At 42.8% G+C, this 21,285-nt stretch overlaps 1 protein-coding gene across 1 annotated transcript in view; it reads left to right on the top strand.

The window, feature by feature from the left end:
* Nucleotides 1-21,285, top strand: part of HMCN1 (hemicentin 1) — a 349,376-nt gene that overhangs the window by 273,309 nt on the left and 54,782 nt on the right. The window contains exons 63-73 of the mRNA XM_084848192.1: nucleotides 2,030-2,179; nucleotides 2,591-2,750; nucleotides 6,199-6,323; nucleotides 9,102-9,285; nucleotides 12,272-12,369; nucleotides 13,800-14,078; nucleotides 14,607-14,803; nucleotides 14,937-15,018; nucleotides 15,873-16,009; nucleotides 17,927-18,068; nucleotides 19,257-19,401. Coding sequence (XP_084704318.1) covers nucleotides 2,030-2,179; nucleotides 2,591-2,750; nucleotides 6,199-6,323; nucleotides 9,102-9,285; nucleotides 12,272-12,369; nucleotides 13,800-14,078; nucleotides 14,607-14,803; nucleotides 14,937-15,018; nucleotides 15,873-16,009; nucleotides 17,927-18,068; nucleotides 19,257-19,401 — 1,699 coding nt within the window. The remainder of the gene's footprint in view (nucleotides 1-2,029; nucleotides 2,180-2,590; nucleotides 2,751-6,198; nucleotides 6,324-9,101; nucleotides 9,286-12,271; nucleotides 12,370-13,799; nucleotides 14,079-14,606; nucleotides 14,804-14,936; nucleotides 15,019-15,872; nucleotides 16,010-17,926; nucleotides 18,069-19,256; nucleotides 19,402-21,285) is intronic.

Raw genomic sequence — 21,285 nt, forward strand, 5'->3', positions numbered from 1 at the left:
TGCAAAACTTGCGAGAGTGGGTTATGTGAGGGTTAAACAACACTTGGATAACTCTAAAACAGCCCATGGGTAATGTGAGGGTTGATTGATTGATTGATTCATTTCATTTCTATACTGCCCAATAGCCAAAGCTCTCTGGGCACTTCACAAAAATTAAAACCAAAAAGCACAGAGTAAAACAATATAAAATATAAAAGCATTAAAACCACAATATAACAATACAACCAGAATAAAACCTAGCAGCAATGCAGAGATTTAAAATGCAGATTTAAAACAGGAAAACTAAAAGACTAAAAAGCTAAAATGCCTGGGAAAATAAAAAGGTTTTCACCCAGTGCCAGAAGGAAAACAATGTAGGTGCCAGGCAAACCTCACTAGGGAGCTCATTCCAGCTGGGGTGCCACAGAAGAAAAGGCCCTCCTCCTAGTAGCCACCCGCCTCACTTCCTTTGGCAGGGGCTTGCGGAGAAGGACCACTGAGGATGATCTTAAGGTCCAGGCAGGTACATATGGGAAGAGGAGATCCTTCAGATAACCTGGCCCCAAACTGTTAAGGGCTTTGAATGTTAATACTAGGGGTGGACGAAACTCACTTACCTGTCCTCGAAGTTTTTCGCGGTGGGGGGGAGGCGCTTCGCTGCTCCCCCTGCGAAGTTCAGGCCGGGGGGGTGAGGCTTCCCGCCTCGCCCAGCCGAAATTCAGGCCGGGGGGGAGGCTTCCTGCCTCGCCCGGCCGAAATTCAGGCTGGGGAGGAGGCGCCTCGCCTCGCCCGGCCGCGAACTCAAAAGTTTTTTTTAAAAAAAATAAACGCCTCCGTGATAGGCTACGTGACGATTAACGTAGCCTATCACGGCTAGATCTGCAAAGTCAGCCGTGATAGGCTACGTTAATCGTCACGTAGCCTATCACGGGTGACTTTAATAAAAAAAAAAAGCGCGTACGCAAATGGCGGCCCCCATAGGGAGCTGCCATTCGCGTTCCTTATTTGGTCGCTGTAGTCTACGTAAAGATTTACGTAGACTACGGCGACCAAATAAGGAATGGGAATGGCAGCTCCCTATGGGGGCCACCATTTGCGTACGCGCTTTTTTTTTTTTAATTAAAGTCACCCGTGATAGGCTACGTGATGATTAACATAGCCTATCACGGGGGCGTTTTTGTTTTTTTTTCTTTGATTGGAATGGCGGCGGCGGCGGCAGCCGGTCGAAAGACCAGCTGCCGCTCCCGCCCCGGACGAACACCCGCCAAACTGCCGGCCGGACCCGCCACCGGGAGGGACATTTGGCAAAGGTAAGTCCCGTCCCGGGCGGGGGGCGGGGGGGTGCAGAGAATTTCTCCCCGAAACTTGTTCGGGGGGCCGAACACGTTGGCGCTTGGCCCCCCGAAGTTTCGGGGAGAAATTCTCCGCCATCCCTAGTTAATACCAGCACTTTGAATCAGGCCCGGAAATGGACTGGCAGCCAGTGCAGCTGGAAGAGTACTGGCATAATATGAGCTTGTTGACCAGTCCCTGTTAACAATCTTGCTGCCCTATTTTGGACCAGCTGAAGTTTCTGGACCGTTTTCAAAGGCAGCCCCACATATAACGCATTGCAGTAATCCAGACAAGAAGTTATCAGAGCATGTATAACTGTAGCTAGGCTACCTCTGTCCAGATAAGGGTGTAGTTGGTATACCAGCTTAAGGTGATAAAAAGTGCTCCATGCCACTGAGTCCACCTGTGCCTCAAGTGACAGTTCTGGGTCCAAGAGCACCCCCAAACTACGAACCTGATCCTTCAGGGGGAGTGCAACCCCCTCCAGAACAGGCTGAATGTCACCTAGCCAGGCAGACGAACCACCCACTAACAGTACCTCTGTCTTGTCTGAATTGAGTTTCAGTTTATTGGCCCTAGTTTAGGCATATAGTGATTGACTGCTGATTTTAAGCAAGGGTTTACAGATTTGAGGTGGAAATAAACCGGCTTGTAGCAAGCTGAAACTTCTGCATGTCTTCAACATGCTGATTTTGTCTCATTTCTCTGCATTTAGAAAACGCTGCCTCCCTTGAAATGCATATTTTGTCGGGAGGCAGCAAGCTGCAAATTGCCAGATCTCAGTATCCAGATAATGGGAACTACTCCTGCATTGCCTCAAATGTAGAAGGCAAAGCTCAGAAGTTTTATCTCCTCTCTGTTCAAGGTACATGCTTTTGTTCTGTTCAAGTGTGTGCGTGTGTGCATGTGTGTGTGTGTGTGTACTCTCATGCCTTCCCCATTTTGAAAAAGGTGGTATTGGGATCAGTGCTGCACAATAACTTAATTTCATCCATAAGATCCAAAGCACTTTACAGATAAAACTCTAACTGAAATGCAGCAGACATCATGAGCACACGCACTGTTCTGTGTGCAGCTCTGTATCCTCATCCAACCCTTTCTTTTCTCCAGAGTGTGTTTCTCTGAGCTTGATTAATGTACAGCCATGGCTACAGAAGCACTCGTGAGCCTCCCGTTCCCAATAAAGGCCCAGGTGCTGCTGTGAGTTTGTGCTCTTGCTTCCTCCCCCACCTTATAAAGATATTGCTAATACACATATTTCGTTTCACTCCCAAAGTTCCTCCAGATATTCCTGGATCTGAAATGCCAAGTGACGTCAGCGTCATCCTTGGGGAAAACATCCAGCTGTCCTGTAAAGCCAATGGAATCCCCACACCTGTCATCCAGTGGCTGAAAGATGGAAAACCAATCAGCGGTGATGAATCTCAGCGGATAAGGTTAAGTGTTGACTTTTCTCAATCTGAAGTGAGCCAGAGTCCGAGCAAGAAGTAAAGCGAAGGGGGAGAAAGGTGAGGAAACACAAAGGGAAAGAATGGTGGGAGAAAGCCAGGAAAGGGAGAAGAGCTTACAAAACTGGTAAGAAAACCCAAACAATTATGTAAAAGGTTTTATGAGCCCGAGGTCTATGCTGGTCATAGACTTTTTTGTATTTGAAGGAAAAAACTAATCAAAATAAAAATACTTGCGCACACACAACACCCTTGTGAAGTCTTTTGATCACTCTAATGTGCTATATAAATTCTATTTTATATTATTAATTATTCATGATAATTATTTTATATTATTATTATTAGTATTAATAATAATAATAATAATAATTTTAAATTATGCAGGAAAACTGCACCCTTTCTAGAACCTGCTGCCTTAAGTGACTGCTTTGTCTTATATCACGGTAAGGTCAGCCTAGACTGGATTTCTGCTTGTATGAGCTGATTTACAGGACCAATTCAGTGTTATTGTAAATGTGGGTGCCATATCCATGGGATATTTAGCATACGCTCAACCAGTTGTGTGATTTTCCTTTCTTTCCGCCTATATCTGGTGCACAACTCAGTCTGTATTTCAGCCTCTGAAAAGTTAAAAGCACATTAAGCCAGGGCTTGCTGAAGCCTATCGTGATCCACTCAACTGATGTTCACAACATGTCAGTTGGTCCTGTGCAATGGCCCTAACTACCTAATATGCTCCTTCCTACCCATGTTTACTCAGAAATATCACCTATCTGTTCCAGTGAGATTTCTTTTAGCTAAGTATATGGGATTTCTGCTCGTACAGTTCCTTGTCAGGGTGAATAGAAAAACTGCTCATTCTTAGAGATAGAGAATTCCCCGTTTACTCCAGATTCTATTCTAAGTTATTCTAACTTTAAACACATGTAAGAAATTGATCCTCTGGGGAGGTGCATAGCATAGTGTGTGGTAAGGCAACTGCACTGGCTACCTGTCAGCTACCAAGACAAGTCTTGCTGTTAGCATATAAAGCCTTGAAGAGCTTGGGACCAGGTTACCTGGCAGATCACCTTCCCCAATACAGACCTGTGCAATCATTCCGATAATCAGAGGAGGTCTGGCTGGTGGTACCACGACTTGTAGATTGCCATCTTGCAGCAGCCAGAAAGAGGTTCTTCTCTGTGGTGGTGCCCAATTTATGGTATTATCTCCCTGCTGGTATTCAGGAGGTGCTGACTGTATCATGCTTTAGGTCCTAATGAAAGACCAATTTCTTTACCCAGGCCTTCCCTGAGTGAATGTGCTGCCCAGTCTGTTTGTAATCATGATGTTGTTTGAATAGATTTTAATTGATGTTAGTGTTTTTATTATTGTTTTAGCAATTTTTATGTATTTTAATTGTATTTTCGTGTATGTTATAATGTATTTTGTGAACTGCTTAGAGATATTTTAAAATATATTCAGTGGTATATAAATCTATTAGATGATGATGATGATGATAGATAGATAGATAGATAGATAGATAGATAGATAGATAGATAGATAGACAGAGAGAGCTAGGACACTCGAGTTGTGGATCAAGAAGGTCCCCAGTTCAGATTTTGCCACTGCTATAAACTCAGCTGGCAAAGCACTCTCAGTTTCAGCCCCTATCTCTCATCATCATGGCGATCACTTGTGACCGAGTAAGATTGTCTTCCAAGAGTAGAGTCTTAGCAGTGGGTCTGCAGGTGGCTGTGAAGGCCAATTCTGGATCCACACAGCCTCCCACAGTGAGGACATAGGTTTCCAGGTGGAAGGCAATCACGGTGAGGGTTTGCTTGACGTGCCTTCCGCTGAGCTCGTTTCTCCCTTTCGCTCTGTACTCGTGCTTCTTCAAAGTCCATAGCACCTTTAATATAGGCTGACCTCCAGTTGGAATGCTCATGGGTTAGAGCTTCCGAGTTCTCAATGCTTATGTTACATTTTTTTAGATTAGCTTTAAGAACATCTTTAAATCTCTCTTGCTGTCCACCAATATTCTGTTTTCCATTCATGAGTTCGGAATAGGGTAGCTGCTTTGGAAGACGATAATCAGGCATTTGAACAACATGGCTGATCCAGTGAAGTTGATGTTGGGGAATCATTGTTTCAACGCTGGTGGTCTTTGCTTCTTCCAGTACACTGGCATTAGTCCGTCTGTCTTCCCAAGTAATTTGCAGAATTTTTTGGAGGCAGCGTTGGTGGAATCTTTTGAGAAGTTGGGAGTGGCGTTTATAGATGGTCCATGTTTCACATGCGTACAGTAAGGTTGGTAGTACAATGGCTTTGTAAACAAGCATTTTGGTCTCCCTGTGAATGTCCCAATCCTCAAACACTCTACACTTCATTCGGGAGAATGCTACACTCGCAGAGCTCAGGCGATGCTGAATTTCAGCGTCAGTGTCGGCTTTTGTGGAGAGATGGCTGCCAAGATAAGGAAAGTGATCGACATTTTCTAGCATCACACCATTAAGCTGGATTGATGGCGCTACAGAGGGATTGGTTTGTGCTTGCTGGTAAAGCACTTTGGTTTTTTTGATGTTAAGCGAGAGGCCAAGCTTTTCATATGCTTCTGCTAAGATGTTTAGGATAGTTTGGAGATCTTCCTCTGAGTGTGTGCAGATTACGTTATCATCAGCATATTGAAGTTCCATGACAGAGGTTGTAATTACCTTACTTTTTGCTTTCAGCCTACTGAGATTAAAAAGTTTTCCATCTGTTTGATATATGATTTCTACACCAGTGGGAAGTTTCCCTTCAACAAGGTGTAGAAGCATAGCGATGAAGATAGCAAAGAATGAAGATAGTGAATAAGGCCCCTATCTCTAACACAGTGATAATGAGACAGGCGTATATTACAGTGGTGGTATAAGGACCGCTGAGATAATGTGGTACTGTATATGTAGAATTTTGAGCACTCTAAGGTGCTATACAATGTTAGGTATTGTTCCCTCTATTTTCAGTGTTTAGAAGTGAGTGCCAATGCTTATGGAACCAAAATGGCACCATCCATGTACAAGAAAGGTATCAGCAAGCTCAGGGAAACCCCAGGGTTTGCAGAAATACAAAAAATAATTTAGGAAAAACCCTGAGGGGTGTGGGAACCCGAAAAACAGCCCAATGGGGACTGAGCATGCTCTGTGACTGCAGAATGCTGACCGACTGTTGTGTGTGTGGGGTGTGTGTGTGTGGAGAACTGGGTGGGAGGGTGAATGGAATGGAACATCCTGAAAACGGACCGACTAGAACACTGAACAGGTGTACTCCACATTGCAACCTTTTGTTCCATGTTCCACTTGTTGGTGGTGTTTTTGTTATACTGTATTGATCCTGAAAATGAAGGTTAAGGTTGCTGCAAGGTGAACTCCTAAGGACATACTTCTAAAAAACAGTGTTCTGTGATTTCTTCCTCTAGCCTGGCTCCAGATGGCACCTTGCTCAACATTTTTGGAGCCCTTTCAAGTGATGTAGGGAAATATACTTGTGTTGCTACCAACCCTGCGGGGGAAGAAGACCGAATTTTCAATGTGAATGTATATGGTGAGATTTGTCTTTTTGTTTTCAACATGGCAAAGTCAAAGGCATGTTTAAATTCCTGCACTGCTGCTAGGTTTTATTGTGGTTGTATTGTTATATTGTGGTTTTAATGTTCTGTATATTTTAAATTGTTTTATTGTGCGCCATTGGTTTCAATTTTTGTGAACCGCCCAGAGAGCTTCGGCTATTGGGCAGTATAGAAATGAATGAATGAATGAATGAATGAATGAATGAATAAATAAATCTCTGTTATAAGATCTACTCTACTATGTAAGGGAAGAAGATACTAAGGGCTTATATGGACATAACCATTGATTATAATAGCTAACTGAAGGGGTGTAGGGACATTTATCATTTTGTAGGGTGGCTAATGTCTGGGGTTCATTCATGAGGTCTTCAAAAAACTTTGTGTGGCACATAGGTACTTGATAAGATCATTAAAAATCCTGTCTCCCACACTTGTTTCTTAAAAAGACCGATGACTGAAAACATACATTTCAAAGTCTGATAATGACAATTCAGTAAGAGATCAGAATCACCTACATTTTTAAAAGCTGCTTTACCCGCCCCCCCAATTTCTATTTTGAAAGCTCAATCACATTCCTTTGTGATTCAGCAAGAATGAAAATATTCTACAAGTAAAAATGCTGTAGAAATAAGTGTTCCCCTAAGAACTCTTGTTTGGCATGTGACAGATTCACAGAGGCATTCCTTCCCATGCAACCAAAGTATGAATATTAGCTTGAGCAACAGCTGAGCTAAATCTGTGTCTGTCTCGGTTTTCCATATTAAAAGATCCCTTTCAGAAGGGAAAAGTTTTAATCAAAAGTGTAGGAAGGTTATGTGAAAATTCTGTTTTCCAAGCTGTTTTGATGGGAGCAGCTACATGCTGGGAGCTGTTCTGGGCCCAAACAAGCCCTAAGATTACAAGACTGCAGGGGCTCTGTAGGGTCAGGCACACAGCTATGCAGTCCCAATGAGCCCTAAAGGCTGTGGAGGGGTGGTTTTGTTTGTTTACTTTTTGGCATATCGACTCAGAAATTACTGAGGGTTTCAGTCTTCCAGAGATTACTGCATTCTGAAATATGATCAGTAATATTCATTCTTTGTGACAACAAAGGTTTGGTCCAAAGGTTTGGTTCAGCCATAGTTTAAACCTTACAGCTGTTATGATATATTTTCCAGTTTGGGCCTTGACACAACTATAAGTTGTCAACTACCACTGCTGAATATTGTATCTGAAGTCAAAGTGACTGACTTTTTTGCAGTCCAAGCATTGCTGTACCCTGAAATTTCATTAATCTTGATAATATTAATTTCATTATATCTAAGACTGAGCTGAATGTTCTCCAACAAGTGTTTTGGCACAAAAAGAGGCTTTCAGGGAAGGGTATATGTGAACAGTTTTCCTAAAAGACTCCCAAAAGCTTATCTTTCTGGCACCAGTTCTCAGTCTTGAAAATGTAGTTCTTTTTCTAGTACCACTGATAGCATCACACAGCCAATCAGATTTAACTATGTGATAAGGGCAAACAAAGGCAAGGGTGGAGCTTCCTGAGTAGGCCTTGATGGAATGTTCACTGGAGAACATTCAACGCAGCTGCCAAAGTAATTTACTTTGGCCCCCAGTGACCCTACCAAAAATGTTTTCAGGTTGTAAGAAAATAGTGCGGGGCATTAAACATTTTGTATTTTATCTCACTCTTTGGATCGTGTATGTCACATATAAATGTACCCATTTGTATATAATACTGTGCATGAACACAAGTGCTGGATAACTGTGAAGCCATTACTGTTAGATAGTGCCATTTTGTTATGGAACCAGGCAAATTGTAGACAACGGTATGGAGAGCAGAATAGCCTCTAACTACATTTCTGTCTTTAGCCCTCCTTTTCCCAGCCTCAGCTTCCCTTCTGCTGGTACCTAGGGTCGATGGACTTGCACTTGCTAAGAGTTCACTGACAGAGATTTTGGAGAGGTGGCTTCCAGAAATGCCGAACTCAGTCGGACAATATGACACCACATAATGGTGTCATTATTAGCAAGATACAGCTGATAAATGTGAAGACACAATAGATCTCATTTGTGCCTCCTTTGATAGATTGAACAGGAACTGCTTTCTGATGACAGGCACCATTCTGAGATAGATTTATAAGAAATTCAGCATGATCTAGCAAAGGGAATAGTATCAGGGGGGTTGCTGATTGCAACATTTGGATATTATTGAGTTTGGAACACAATGGGGAATGTTTCCTTGGATTGGAAAAACGATATTACTGCCATCTTGGGGTTCAGCACAAGGTGAGCTACCTCACCGGGAATACATTCAAATATCCACTGTTCAATATATAATCCAGTCTAACAACTTTGTGCCTCTTCTCAGGCCCTGCTTCAGGTCTTCCCACCATCAGAAATACAGGGTGGGTACCAAAGACAGGGCCATTTCAAATGTGGAACCCAAGACCTGGATCAGCCTCCCAAAGGGCATCCAATTGGCTCCATCATTGCTCACTTTCAGATGGGCAGCGGACATTTTTATTCCAGCACACTTTTGCAGAGTACCATCTTTAATCTGTCCTTTATACTGCTACTGCCCTTTAGTGTGTGTGTGTGTTTTAATCCTTTAAGACTGTGGTGGTTTTGTTGATATTTTGTTGTTATTTTATCATTCTTTATTACTTTTATTTTGAATATAAGCTGCCTTGAATATTTGTTAGAGAGGTGGTTTATAAATGCTGAAAATAAATAACTCACAACCTCCGTTTGGTTACAACATTTAGTTCCGCCAACTATAACAAACAATAAGGATGAACCTGAAGCCCTAACAGCCTTGCTGGACACTTCAATAAACATTGAATGCCAAGCTGTGGGTACTCCTCCACCGCAGATACATTGGCTGAAGAATGGGCTCCCCATCTCCATCTCCTCACATATCAGGTTGCTGTCAGGTGGACAGATGCTCAGGTAAGGTTTTAGGAATTTAGGTTGCACACGGTTTCAGTCCATCTTGAGCAGAAATCTCTACCCATTTTGAGTAACCAGATTGCAAGAGGCAGGATTATTTGCCTGAGGTGAGTGGGCTTATGCTATTGGGTGGAGACATGAATTCTCAACAGTGATATCATTGATCATGGTATCTTACTGGATCAGCATTGTGGGATGGGAGTTGGGAGTACTGTGCTACAGTGGTTCCTCTCCTACCTGCATGGTCAATTCCAGAGAGTGGTATTGGGGGATTCCTGATCTACCCCATGGCTTTTAAGCTGTGGGGTGCCACAGGGTTCCATTCTATTCTATGTTCTGTTTAACATCTATATGAAGCCGTTGGGTCAGGTCATTAGGAGTTTTAGGGCGGAGTGTCACCAGTAAGTATGCTGATGATACTCAGCTCTATTTCTCCTTGTCGTTGGAGTTGGCTGAGGCAATGGAGGTGCTAGACCAGTGCCTGGAGGTTGTAATGGGGTGGATGAGGGCCAATAAACTGAAGCTAAATCCTGATAAGATGGAAGCTTTCTGGATTGGTGGTTCCCGAGTCTGGGAATTGGGTAAGAAACCTGTCCTGGACGGGGTTGCACTCGCCCTGAAGGAGCAGGTGCATAGCTTGAGAGTACTCCTAGACCCATCCCCGTCATTGGAGCCCCAGGTGGACTCTGTGGCCAGGAGTACTTGGGGCCAGCTTCAGCTGATCCGCCAGCTACAGTCTTTCCTGGACAGGAATAACCTAGCCACAGTAGTTCTTGCGCTGGGAACTTCCCAGTTAGGGAAGCTATGCACTTTATGTGGGGCTGCCCTTGAAGACGACTGAGAAGTTGCAGCTAGTGCAAAATGCAGCAGCTAGACTGCTGACCAGAACACCTCATAAAAACCATATAACACTGGTTTTAAAGGAATTGAACTGGCTGCCAATATGCTTCTGGTTGAAATTCAAGGTTTTGGTGATGACATTTAAAGCCCTAAGCAGCTTGGGACCTCGATATCTGAGGGAGCGCCTCTACCTATATATGCCTGCCCGAGGACTGAGATCTTTTGGAGGGGCCATCCTCTGCGTCCCACTAGTGCGAGACATACACTATGGTGGGATGTGGGAGAGGGCCTTCTCTACTGTGGCACCCCGGTTGTGGAATGCCCTCCCCTTGGAGGCCCGATTGGCACAGACATTGGTCTCGTTTCGGCGCCAAGTAAAAACATGGCTTTTTACCAAAGCCTTTGAGGGCTAAATGCATTCTCTAAAGTAGCACACTGTTTTAACTGTTTTATTGTTTTAGATTTTAATTGTTATTAGCTTGTTAAATGGTTTAATATGTTTTTAGCTGTTTAAATTGTTTATTGTTTTATACTGTTTAAATTGATTTTATCTGTACGCCATCCTGAGATCTTAATGATATAGGGCGGGATACAAATGTTTTAAATAAATAAATAATAACAAATCATATACATTGTTTATGCTATTTTCTGGAGGCCATATGCCATTCTTTCCTACCATTTGGGCTAGTAATTCTCCATTTTCTTATGAAGAAATGGAATTTTGTCTTTATTTGGGACCCATCTGACCCCAGCCTCTATCCTTATCAATTTTTACTCGTCATGATCTCCAGAATGTAGGCCACTTTCAGAGATCAGCCTCGGATGGCCTTCTCTCTGTCCCATCAGCCAGGACAGCTAGACTGGTGGGGATGAGGGAGAGGGCCTTCTCTGTGGTGGCCCCCACGCTGTGGAACTCCCTCCCTAGGGAACTCCGCCATGCCCTCTCTTTAATGAGCTTCCGTCACACATTAAAAATGTGGTTGTTCAGGCAGGCATTTGGGGTGGATTAGGGTATTTTTAGAAATATGGTGTTTTTATTGTAGAATTTTATTGTTTTAAATTGTTCTATTATATACGTTGTACATCGCCCAGAGTGGCTGGGTGACCAGCCAGATGGGTGAATAAATAAATAAATAAATAAATGGAAGTAGAAAAGAAATTCAATAAAGTGTGTGTGTGCGCACGCGCACTACATTTGCATTCTGCACCTCCTCCAAGGATTTCTTCCAATGTCTCATCCAGATATTGGCCAGTTCCAGACTTATTTGTTTCAGAGGTAGAACTACATGAAGTGCTTTCAGTTCTGCCTCCAGATTGTCTACAACTCCAGATAGTCAGCAGAGGAGTCCTGCAAAATTCCCAGGGCAGGGGCAAGGATGAGAGTTAGTGCTTATTTGGCTCTCCAGTAGGTCTCACCAGATCTATCCAGTTTTTCTCTAGACTTCATTTGAATAGAATTTACAGTGCAGGCTATCTTCTTTTTCAAGGCAAAGAGCCTGAAGGTTATTGTCTTCTTCTAGATGGCCCATCACAGTCACTTGGCCTGTCCCAGCTGAGAGATCTTACATTATTTGCAGAATACCTACTTTGATAAACCTCTAAAGCAGCCTTCCCTAATCTGGTGCCCTCCAGATATGTTGGACTAGATGCCATCCTGGTTGGGAATTATGAGAGTTGTCGTTCAACACATCTGGAGGGCACCAAGTTGGAGAAGGCTTCTTTAGATGGAAGAGATTTCCCTGTGGAAGGGAGGGCTGAGGAGCAACTGTGGAGAATGTCTGTGTCTGTTTGAAAGGGCACCTAAATATTATTGTTATAGGAACATGTTCAGCGAAGTTTAGAAATTGCTAGCAGTTTATAGGAGGAAAGCCCAATTCATGTGGGTTAGAGCCAGTATTTATATTTATTTATCTTTTTTAAAACAGCTGCTGCCCTTCAATATAAATATTTCTAGGGTGGTTTACAACATCAAATAGGTCTGGTGAAATGTTCTCACAAATAGAAACAGCACGTTCATAAGGTCCCTACAATCTAAAAAAAGGCATTATTGTGTTCTCAGTAAACTGGAGAGAACCGTGCATCGGGCAGAATAGTGCGTTCCCTATTGTGGCCTTTGGCAAAATGCTTGTGGTTGTGTCCCTTCCAGAATCATAAGAGCACAGATAGCTGATGTTGCCATGTACACATGTGTAGCCTCCAACAGAGCTGGTGTGGACAACAAGCATCATAGCCTTCAGGTGTATGGTAAGCCTCTCTATGTACTCTAAAGTGAAATTGTAGCATTCCCATGAGTTAATGGCCTAAATGTCATGTGTATGTACCTGTGTATTTCTTACATTTCTGTCGCTCTTCTGAGCTAAATGCATTTCTCAAAGGGCCTCACAGCGTCAATATTATCTTCCTTCTCTTGAAAGTCTCTGGCTTTTTTAAACACTTTAGCCCTTGAGGGTTGGCCCTTTGAACAATGCCCTGCGTACGTCAGTGCTGAGCCAAAATAATGCACCTTGTTCCCTATTTGTTCAAAAGCCTGGTTTGGGCCGTTCAGTCCTTTCTACGAATACATTTCTGTTGTTTCAGGGCTGCTCCCCAGCACCATTTTCCACTTTTCCTCAGCTTATTTGTCCACATTGTTGCTGTGGTGATGCACGTGATTTTTACCATGATGTCATGATACTGCCTGTCTGACATGACAACATGGATCCTCATAAAGAAGTGAGGAAAAAGAAAGGAAAATAGCCCTAAGAAATAATCACTGGAGACCAAAACCATCCCAAACAGCAGTAAAGCAACATTTATGTATTAGTGTGTTTTACTGTATCTTTATAGTATTTTGTTTGTATTTCTTTTTATCTATCTATCTATCTATCTATCTATCTATCTATCGTATTTCTTTTCTTCTTTGTTAGCCACCTTGAACTTTTTCATAAGGTGGGTGGGATATAAATGTTTTAATATTTTAAATAAATAAATAAATATATTCAGGAGGTATTCCCCCTGTTTCCTCTTATCTCCCTGTGCCACAACTCACCCTATTCAGGAAAGTCTCCCAACCTTCATGAGAGAATGGGGCAGTTCAGGGGTCTGCAGAGGGAAGAGGGAGTGGGAAAGTCACATTTCGTCCACCCCCATCCACTGGTGCGTCTTGGGATTCAAACCAGTATGTTATTTCACACACTAAAAATTGTATTAGCTAAGAGCACAATCCTATGGTCGCTAGGCAGTGGTTAGACAGCCATAGGATATGTGGGTTCCCTGAGAACCAACCTCCACCACCTCCTGCACTGCCTCATAGGCAGCGCGGAACAGCCCTGCACTCCACATTTGGAAGAGGAGTGCAGAGTGGTGAAAATGGGTCATTCCTGGGGGCGTGCCAGGGCAGGGAGGGCAGAAGTGCCGTTCCGATGCTTCCTATGCAACGGACAGCGTCCGCACCCCCTGCTCCAACTTCCTGTGGCTAGACAGCTGAAATCGGCTGTCTAGCCACAAATGCAGGGCAGCTGAAGTGCAGAGGGGACGATCCCCTCCGCGCTTCTCTGCCCTGCATTGGATAGGCAGTCGCCTCCAAGTTTGGAGGCAGCCGCCTATCCCGATAGGATGGTGCTCTTAGTTAACTAAAGTTTTGTGTCTAAGATTCTCTATTGAGTCATAATTATCACCATGATGTTTCCCTGCAGTACCGCCGAGCATAGACAGTGGTGGAGGAACAGAAGAAGTAACTGTTGTAAAAGGGAATCCAGTCTCTTTGGCGTGTTTGGCTGATGGAACACCAGCACCGAGTATGTCATGGCTTAAAGATGGCCAACCTTTAAACCTTGGCTTCCATGTGACATTGGAAAACCAAGGAATGGGTCTTCACATAGCAAAGTTAGAGGCTGATGACACAGCAAGATACACCTGTATAGCATCTAACAAAGCTGGAGAAGTCAACAAGCACTTTACTCTTAAAGTGCTAGGTAAGGGTTTTAAATCTTTCTTTTTTTAATTCCGTAATTTAAAGACCCTGGAGGCCTGGCCAATCAGAGGCTATGCTAAAGTTGGCCACTAAACTGAGAATCTAAACAGGTGAACATTTCCTCTGTAATCACTGTTTGTAAATGTTTCATGTGGTGGCATTAGTTGCATGGGAAGCCGTTTGGCTCTGATTTCAAGCCAGCCAGGTCTCCAACTGCAGGGAAGTAGGGAGCATGGTAAATCTTAATTGGTGTCTATGGATAACTAGCTCCCTGTGTGGTTAAAGCTGCCATGTGAAATGTTTTCAAATGTTCATCATGTGGTATGTGATCATCTGTTTTCACTATTTGACTGCTTAAAATGCCTGCAACTAGCTAGGTAGGGGTGACAGTAGCTAAGGCCCAGTCTTATGGCTGAGTAACAGTTTGGGATTTGATTTTCTGTGGCTTTTCCCCACATCTCTCCTGCAACATTTGGATACATGAGTTTTAAAAATTAAATTATGGATGTTTTGCGATTTCCTTTTCCAGAACCCCCTCATATAAATGGATCAGATCATCCTGAAGAAATTTCTATAGTGGTTAACAACCCACTAGAGCTCTTCTGTATTTCTGATGGTATCCCAATTCCGAAAATCACATGGATGAAGGATGGGCGTCCATTACCCCAAACTGACAATATTCATGTCCTGAGAGGAGGAGAGGTTCTTCGAATATCCAGTGCTCAAGTAACTGAAACACAACAATTAAATTAATGGCCAATCTAGCCAAATGGTTTACAACCATCAACAGATTTGGGTTTCATTTCATTTCATTTTGTTGAGTTTTGTTTCTAATTGAGGCTCTTTGGTTATTCTGCAGGTGGAAGATACTGGAAGATACACATGTTTGGCTTCTAGCCCTGCAGGAGATGATGACAAAGAATTTTTAGTGAGAGTACATGGTAAGGTGAATTTGGAAGATGTGGGAGTGCCCTCTGTATGTAAGCGACTTGGATACAAATACATTAGATGGTTTGCTGATTCATGGTCACAATGACTTACCAGTTCCAAAGGGAGCAGTCATGCAGATCAAATGAACTGTCATATAGATCCGGGCTGAATTCAATCTGGGACAGGGTATGCACACAACCACTCACCATAGGCTGAAGAGGCTGGAAGATACTGAAATGGTTGTGTGAACTGGCTCAGAAAAGAAGACTCACATACATCTTGTACAAATCATGAACTTCATTTTGAGAATTACCTAGGGTTGTGCAAATCAGCAAAACCTGAGCATGCTGAAGTTCTCCGAATTCCATCTCGAAACTTGTTCTGACTGAAGTCCATATCCGATTGCAAGCTTTGGTTTTTTTTCTTTTTGCACGAAAATCTGTTGTGTATTTTCATATATCTTTCCAAATGTATGCATCACTTGTGCACATCTTTGAAATGTATGCATTCTTCTCCCATTGATTAAAGCATGCTTGTGTGTCTTTTTCAAATGTATGCATGCCATCAAACACAATTTTTTTTGGCCCACGAATCACGTTGCAAGCTTGGAAATGTATGGACTTCAACTGCAGATTGCGTCCAAGTCTGTGTTCAGTTCAGAAGCCGTGAACTGGGTAAATCCTGAACAAAAACAAACTGAAACAAATTTCTCATACATTCCTAGAGTTGCCTAAAACAAGAGTAATTACTTTGAGGCTTGCAAAATTTAATGGTGACCAGATTTAATCAACTTTTGACAATTCCCCTCTAAGTAAATAAATTAAGCTTTGGTTTACCAGATTCATTGTGTGTTTTTCTCTCACAGTCCCCCCTAATATTGCTGGTACAAGTGATCCTCAGAATCTCAGTGCCCTGCAGAATAGGCAGATAATACTGGAGTGCAAATCAGATGCAGTGCCTCCCCCTACTATCACATGGCTCAAAGATGGAGAGATTTTACAGGTATGTTCTCTGGGTCTTTCCCCAGAGATTCATTGATCTAAATTGGATGTAGGGTTTGTTCAGATGCTAAAACTATAGGCATGATGGAAAATTAGGATTGTACCAGCCAGACATGTTCCTGCTTGCCAGTACCATATGTTCAACTTAACATTTGCATAGGTACCCACGCAATGCATGTAGGCCAGATCCACTCAATAAGAATACCTCTGCTTTGTCATGTGCAGATTGCATGGACAAAGCCTATGCATATTGGGCTCTATGTATGAAGCCCCTATGTAGACATTAACGGGAAGGTTGGGGATGCCAAGGGCGGTGCAGTCTTGATTCCCCTCCCCAACTACACATAAAGTTTGAGCGCCTATGCTATAGTCAGCCTTTTAGGGTGCAATCCTATGGGGATAAGAGGCTGCCTCCGAACTCGGAGGCGACCACTTATCCAATGCGGGGCAGGAGAAGCATGGAGGGGATCATTCCCTCCGCACCAATCCTGCCCTGCATTTGTGGCTAGACAGCTGATTTTGGCTGTCTAGCCATGGGAAGGCAGAGTGGGGGAGGAGGCTGCTGGACGACACATATGATGTTTCGTACCGGCATTTCCGTCTTCCCCGCCCCGGAACGCCCCCTGGAATGCCCTGTTTTGGCTGCTCTGTGCTCTTCTTCTGAGTGCAGAGCACGAGGCTGTTCCACGCTGCCTGCGAGGCAGCGTGGAATGGGGGGAAGGTCGGTTCTCCGGGAATCAACCTTGGAGCACGGGCTCTGAGGTCGGTTCCCGGAAAACCACATATCCTATGGCCATCTAACCACTGACTAGAGGCCATAGGATTGTTCCCTTAACCATTTAAAATTAAATAACTTTGCTTCAAGATAACATAATAAGAGACATACCAGATCAGACCAAAGGCCTATTTAGTCCAGCATTTAGTCCAACCAGAAGGTAAACTTCACCTTCACTTCCCCACCTCCCTGCTTTCCTTTCCTTTAAAAAAAAAAGACTAGGTTATGATGGGCTAAAGATGGTTAGTAGAAGAGATAGCATATATCGTATGGCTTGGACTATCTTTGGCTGATTGTTTAAAAAATCATTTTTAGGTATATGTTGTTCATGTGTGTGTTATCAGTCTATATGTTTTTATGCAAATGCTTTTTGTACTTTGTGTAATGCATTTTAATGGTTTTTAATTGTTGTGAACCACCCAGAGAGCTTTGGCTATGGGGTGGTATAGAAATATAATAAATGAAAATGAATGCCTTTGGGAAGCCCACAAGCAGGACATGAGCGCAACAGCACCCTCCTGCTCATGTTCCTCAGCAATTGGCATACAGAGGCATGCTGCCTCTGATACTGGAGGTAATATATAGCCATCATGATTATTAGCTTTTGATAGCCTTATCCTCCATGAGCGTGTTCTGAAGACACTTGATGAGATCACTTGCTGAAACTAAGCAGGTCTGGTCAGTGCCTGAATGGGAGACCATCTGGGAACCCCTTGTAAGTTGCCTTGAATTCCATGATGGAAGAAAAGCAGGGAATAAGGACACAATCCTATGGAGATAGATGGCCACCTCCAAACTCGGAGGCGACCGCCTATCCAATGCAGGGCAGGAGAAGCATGGAGGGGATCTCCACAGGGCTGTTCTGCACTGCCTGTGAGGCAGCTGCAGAATGGGGGGAAGGTCGGTTCTGCGGGAACTGACCTCGGAGCATGGGCTCTGAGGTCAGTTCCTGGAAAAGCACATATCCTATGGCTATCTAGCCTCTGACTAGCGGCCATAGGATTGCTCCCTCCATGTACTAAATAAACACAAGTTTATTTATATACTCTTCCTCCCCATTGCCATCCTGTCCTGTGAACAGCAATACTGCTGGTTCTGTACCTTGTTGATAATAATTTCAGCTTGTGAAAACTCTCTTCTCAGGCAACCCCCCGAGTTCGCATCTTATCCAGTGGAAGATACCTGCAAATCAATAACGCTGACCTCAGCGATGCAGCAAACTACACCTGTGTGGCGAGTAATATTGCAGGCCAAACTAAAAGAGAGTTTGTATTGGCTGTAAATGGTAAGAAAAGGAATGAATCCATATATAACCTTTGCATAGTATTTCTGCGGGATTTCACATAGGTGAATGTCCAGCATATTAGACTCTTCAAAGAAATAATGTGTTTGGACAGTCATCTGTTTATTTCATGGTTGAAATATGTTCTCGAAAGTTATGCCTTCTGTTTTGACCATAAGTGAAGCCACACAAGTACATAAAGCAAATTTGTGAGTCTCCAGTTGTTCCTCCACCCGTTGAATAACCGCTACACAGTCAGCAGAATTGTGGTGCAATTTTTGCTGGCCTGCATCACCTCATACAACAGGTAAGGGATTCTAGATCTGAATGTTCCTTCAGATGAAGTAACTTCTCACACACAGAAAACTATCATGTCAGTCTACCTTCTACCTGAGTGGCTACTACTCTCTGTGCATGGGAATTTGACATATGAGGAAACATTAAACTATGCAACCCCTTATCTGCAGTCAGAAGTGCTACTCAAGCAAGAACTGCACCATATATTTCTGCTGACCATGTGGCTCCACCATGAGCTGTGAGGACACTAGAACCATGATTGTTTGAACTAGGGGTGTGCAACTTGTGGCCTTCCAGGTGTGTCACAACCACCTTACATTTCCTGTTTTTCAGTTGAGGGACTGAAGAATGGTGATTGTGTGAACTATCCAAAGGGCCAAGAATTCAGTCTTTTGTCTAAGGCTAGCAAAGTATTCATGGGGACAAAGTGTCTGTGAAACTGAGGCTGCAAGCCTGTACTCCCTTACTTGGAAGTAAGCCCCATTGATCTCAGTAGGACTTACTTCTGAGCAGACATATATAGGATTCTGCTGTAAATTTGCTATATATTTAATATGTTGGCTGCACATCTGAAAAATAAAGTAGTATAAACATTTACATAATTTTCTTTCTATTTTGGAGTAGCATGCAAGCACATAAATATTTGCAATCTGGAATATATTAGAAGTTCATATAACATGCGACATATTTTTATGTCCTGTGTTAAGTATTATATAGTCCTGGTTCCAAATTCTGTGGATGGAAGCTGTCCATAGACATTGTTTTCACATTCAAGCCCAAGTATTGTGGGATGATAGAGAACCCCATGTCTAGTGGAAGGCACTAGCCCACCTTTCCACATGTCCCTGAGCAAACTGTCTGCCTGATGCTGTCTGGGATTCTCCTGTTATATAGTTGCTCCGACAATCAAAGGTGGCCCTCAGATGGTGACAGTGAATATGAATATGTCTGCTGTCTTGGAGTGTGTTGCGGAAGGCATTCCAGCCCCAAGAGTTTCATGGAGAAAGGATGGAACCCTTTTTGCTGGGAACAATGCCAGGTAATGACTGATTGCCAGAAGAAATGGACATTCTTCAGTGCCCTCTCCAGATTTTTTAACAATGCACTTGCAGTGCAGGATTTAAACCCACACTCTTGAGGGTATTCCTTCTGAGATGGGTGAAAGAATGGGTGAATGAATTTAGAAATGTTTGGGGATAGGGCATGGGCATTGGATTGTTGGGTGTGGATTTCACAAAAGCTCTAACCTGGATGGCCATCTAGACTCCAAAACAGAGACTGGAAAGCCAGTAAATCTTCAGCATGCATGTGCACAGGCTTCTGAAGATCTCACGGATCCATGACATCGTTGAGCCACATTTCAGTACGCTATACCAGAGATGTCTGCACGTGTATGGCAATCTATCCTGAAATATGCAGACCCCATATTGGGGCCAGTTAATTTGGAATAGTATCAAGGCAGAGCCTGAAATTCAGGCTAAATTAAATTTTGGTGGTAACTTTTTAATATGATTATGAATTCCACTGCATTCTATGAAGTTAAAGCAAATGTGCATACTAGATGGGAGAAGCAATAAAACACCCAGTATACAGCAGCTGGCCTTCATTGCAGATAGTGGTAGTCTTTCATTTCGTTTTGTTTGTGAAAGGAAAATCAGGATTGCGGAAAGGACTTCATACATCAGGTGACACTAGTATTAGGATTCGTTACTAATAAATTAGGATTCATTTGCTAATAAATAGTAGTAATTGCTAATTAAGCATTACTAATCTGAATACCATATGCTGATGGTAACAAACAGATGAGTACTTTTACCTTCATCCGCTATTTGCGAACTCCCCAGAGATATCTGGCCCACCACTGTTGGAAACAGGATGCTGGTCTAGATGGGCCTCTGGTTTGATTCAGCAGGATTTCAATACAAAAACAGACTAGGTTAAAGGAAAGTTATGTATATACAACAATATCACACAATTTTAATATAAATACTAATATCTCACACAAAAGTAAAGCAATTGGTTAGCAGTGAAAAATGCCCATCAATGTATCACATACATAGGCTGTACATAGTCACAATACCAATATCCCAAATGTGTTTCAACCAATCTGGTCCTCTTCAGTGGGAGAAAATATAAACAATCATTACAGCCCTTTCCTACATGGAACCTGAAAAACAAAATATGCTTAGAGATACCTCTGATAATATGTCATACCCAAATAATCAAATAAATATAAAATCAACAAAAAATCAGTTTACCAGTAATTGTTATATATACAAAATCTGAGATCCACACCATGTGACTGGTAACTGTATACAAGAAAACGGGGGGAAAGAACATTCCCTCCTACATTCTAAAACATGTAAAGAAGTAAAACAACCTTGTGTTACTTTTCCAGGTATATCTAACATATGACCAAGCTGTGATGCAGAAACCAACACAAAGAACCCAGAGAGTAGCCCACAATGAAAAATGTCTAGAGAGCATTCTTACCAAAAATGACTAGTTCCTTCCACCTGAAGCAGCTGTTTACCATAACCAAAATAAACAAACCTGCTGTTCTAAACAGTTTTTAAAATGCTAACACACCAACTAACTCCCAGAGATGGCTTAGACACTATGTGTGACTATTTGATGTTGTAAACTAGATTGCTATATACAGGCTCTAATCAGAACTCAGTGCAAGTGTGTTGTCAAATTAACATGGAAGGAATGTCGGTAATTATCTATTACTAAGTAAGTTGCTCTCAAGGTCCTAAAAACAGTACAGTTCTCATCTGATTTCAACAACATTACATTTGGACCCAAGGACGCTAAACTGATAGAACCAACGAATGTTCAGGTCCATTATATAATCAGTACATGATGTTAGATTTTTCTCTGCTCAGAGAAGGGCCTCCATTTCTCTCCACCCTTCCAAACT

Source organism: Heloderma suspectum, chromosome 4 (assembly GCF_057233095.1).
Source record: "Heloderma suspectum isolate Gila_16-S chromosome 4, 16-S_ref, whole genome shotgun sequence".
In the NCBI taxonomy this organism is placed as follows: domain Eukaryota; kingdom Metazoa; phylum Chordata; class Lepidosauria; order Squamata; family Helodermatidae; genus Heloderma; species Heloderma suspectum.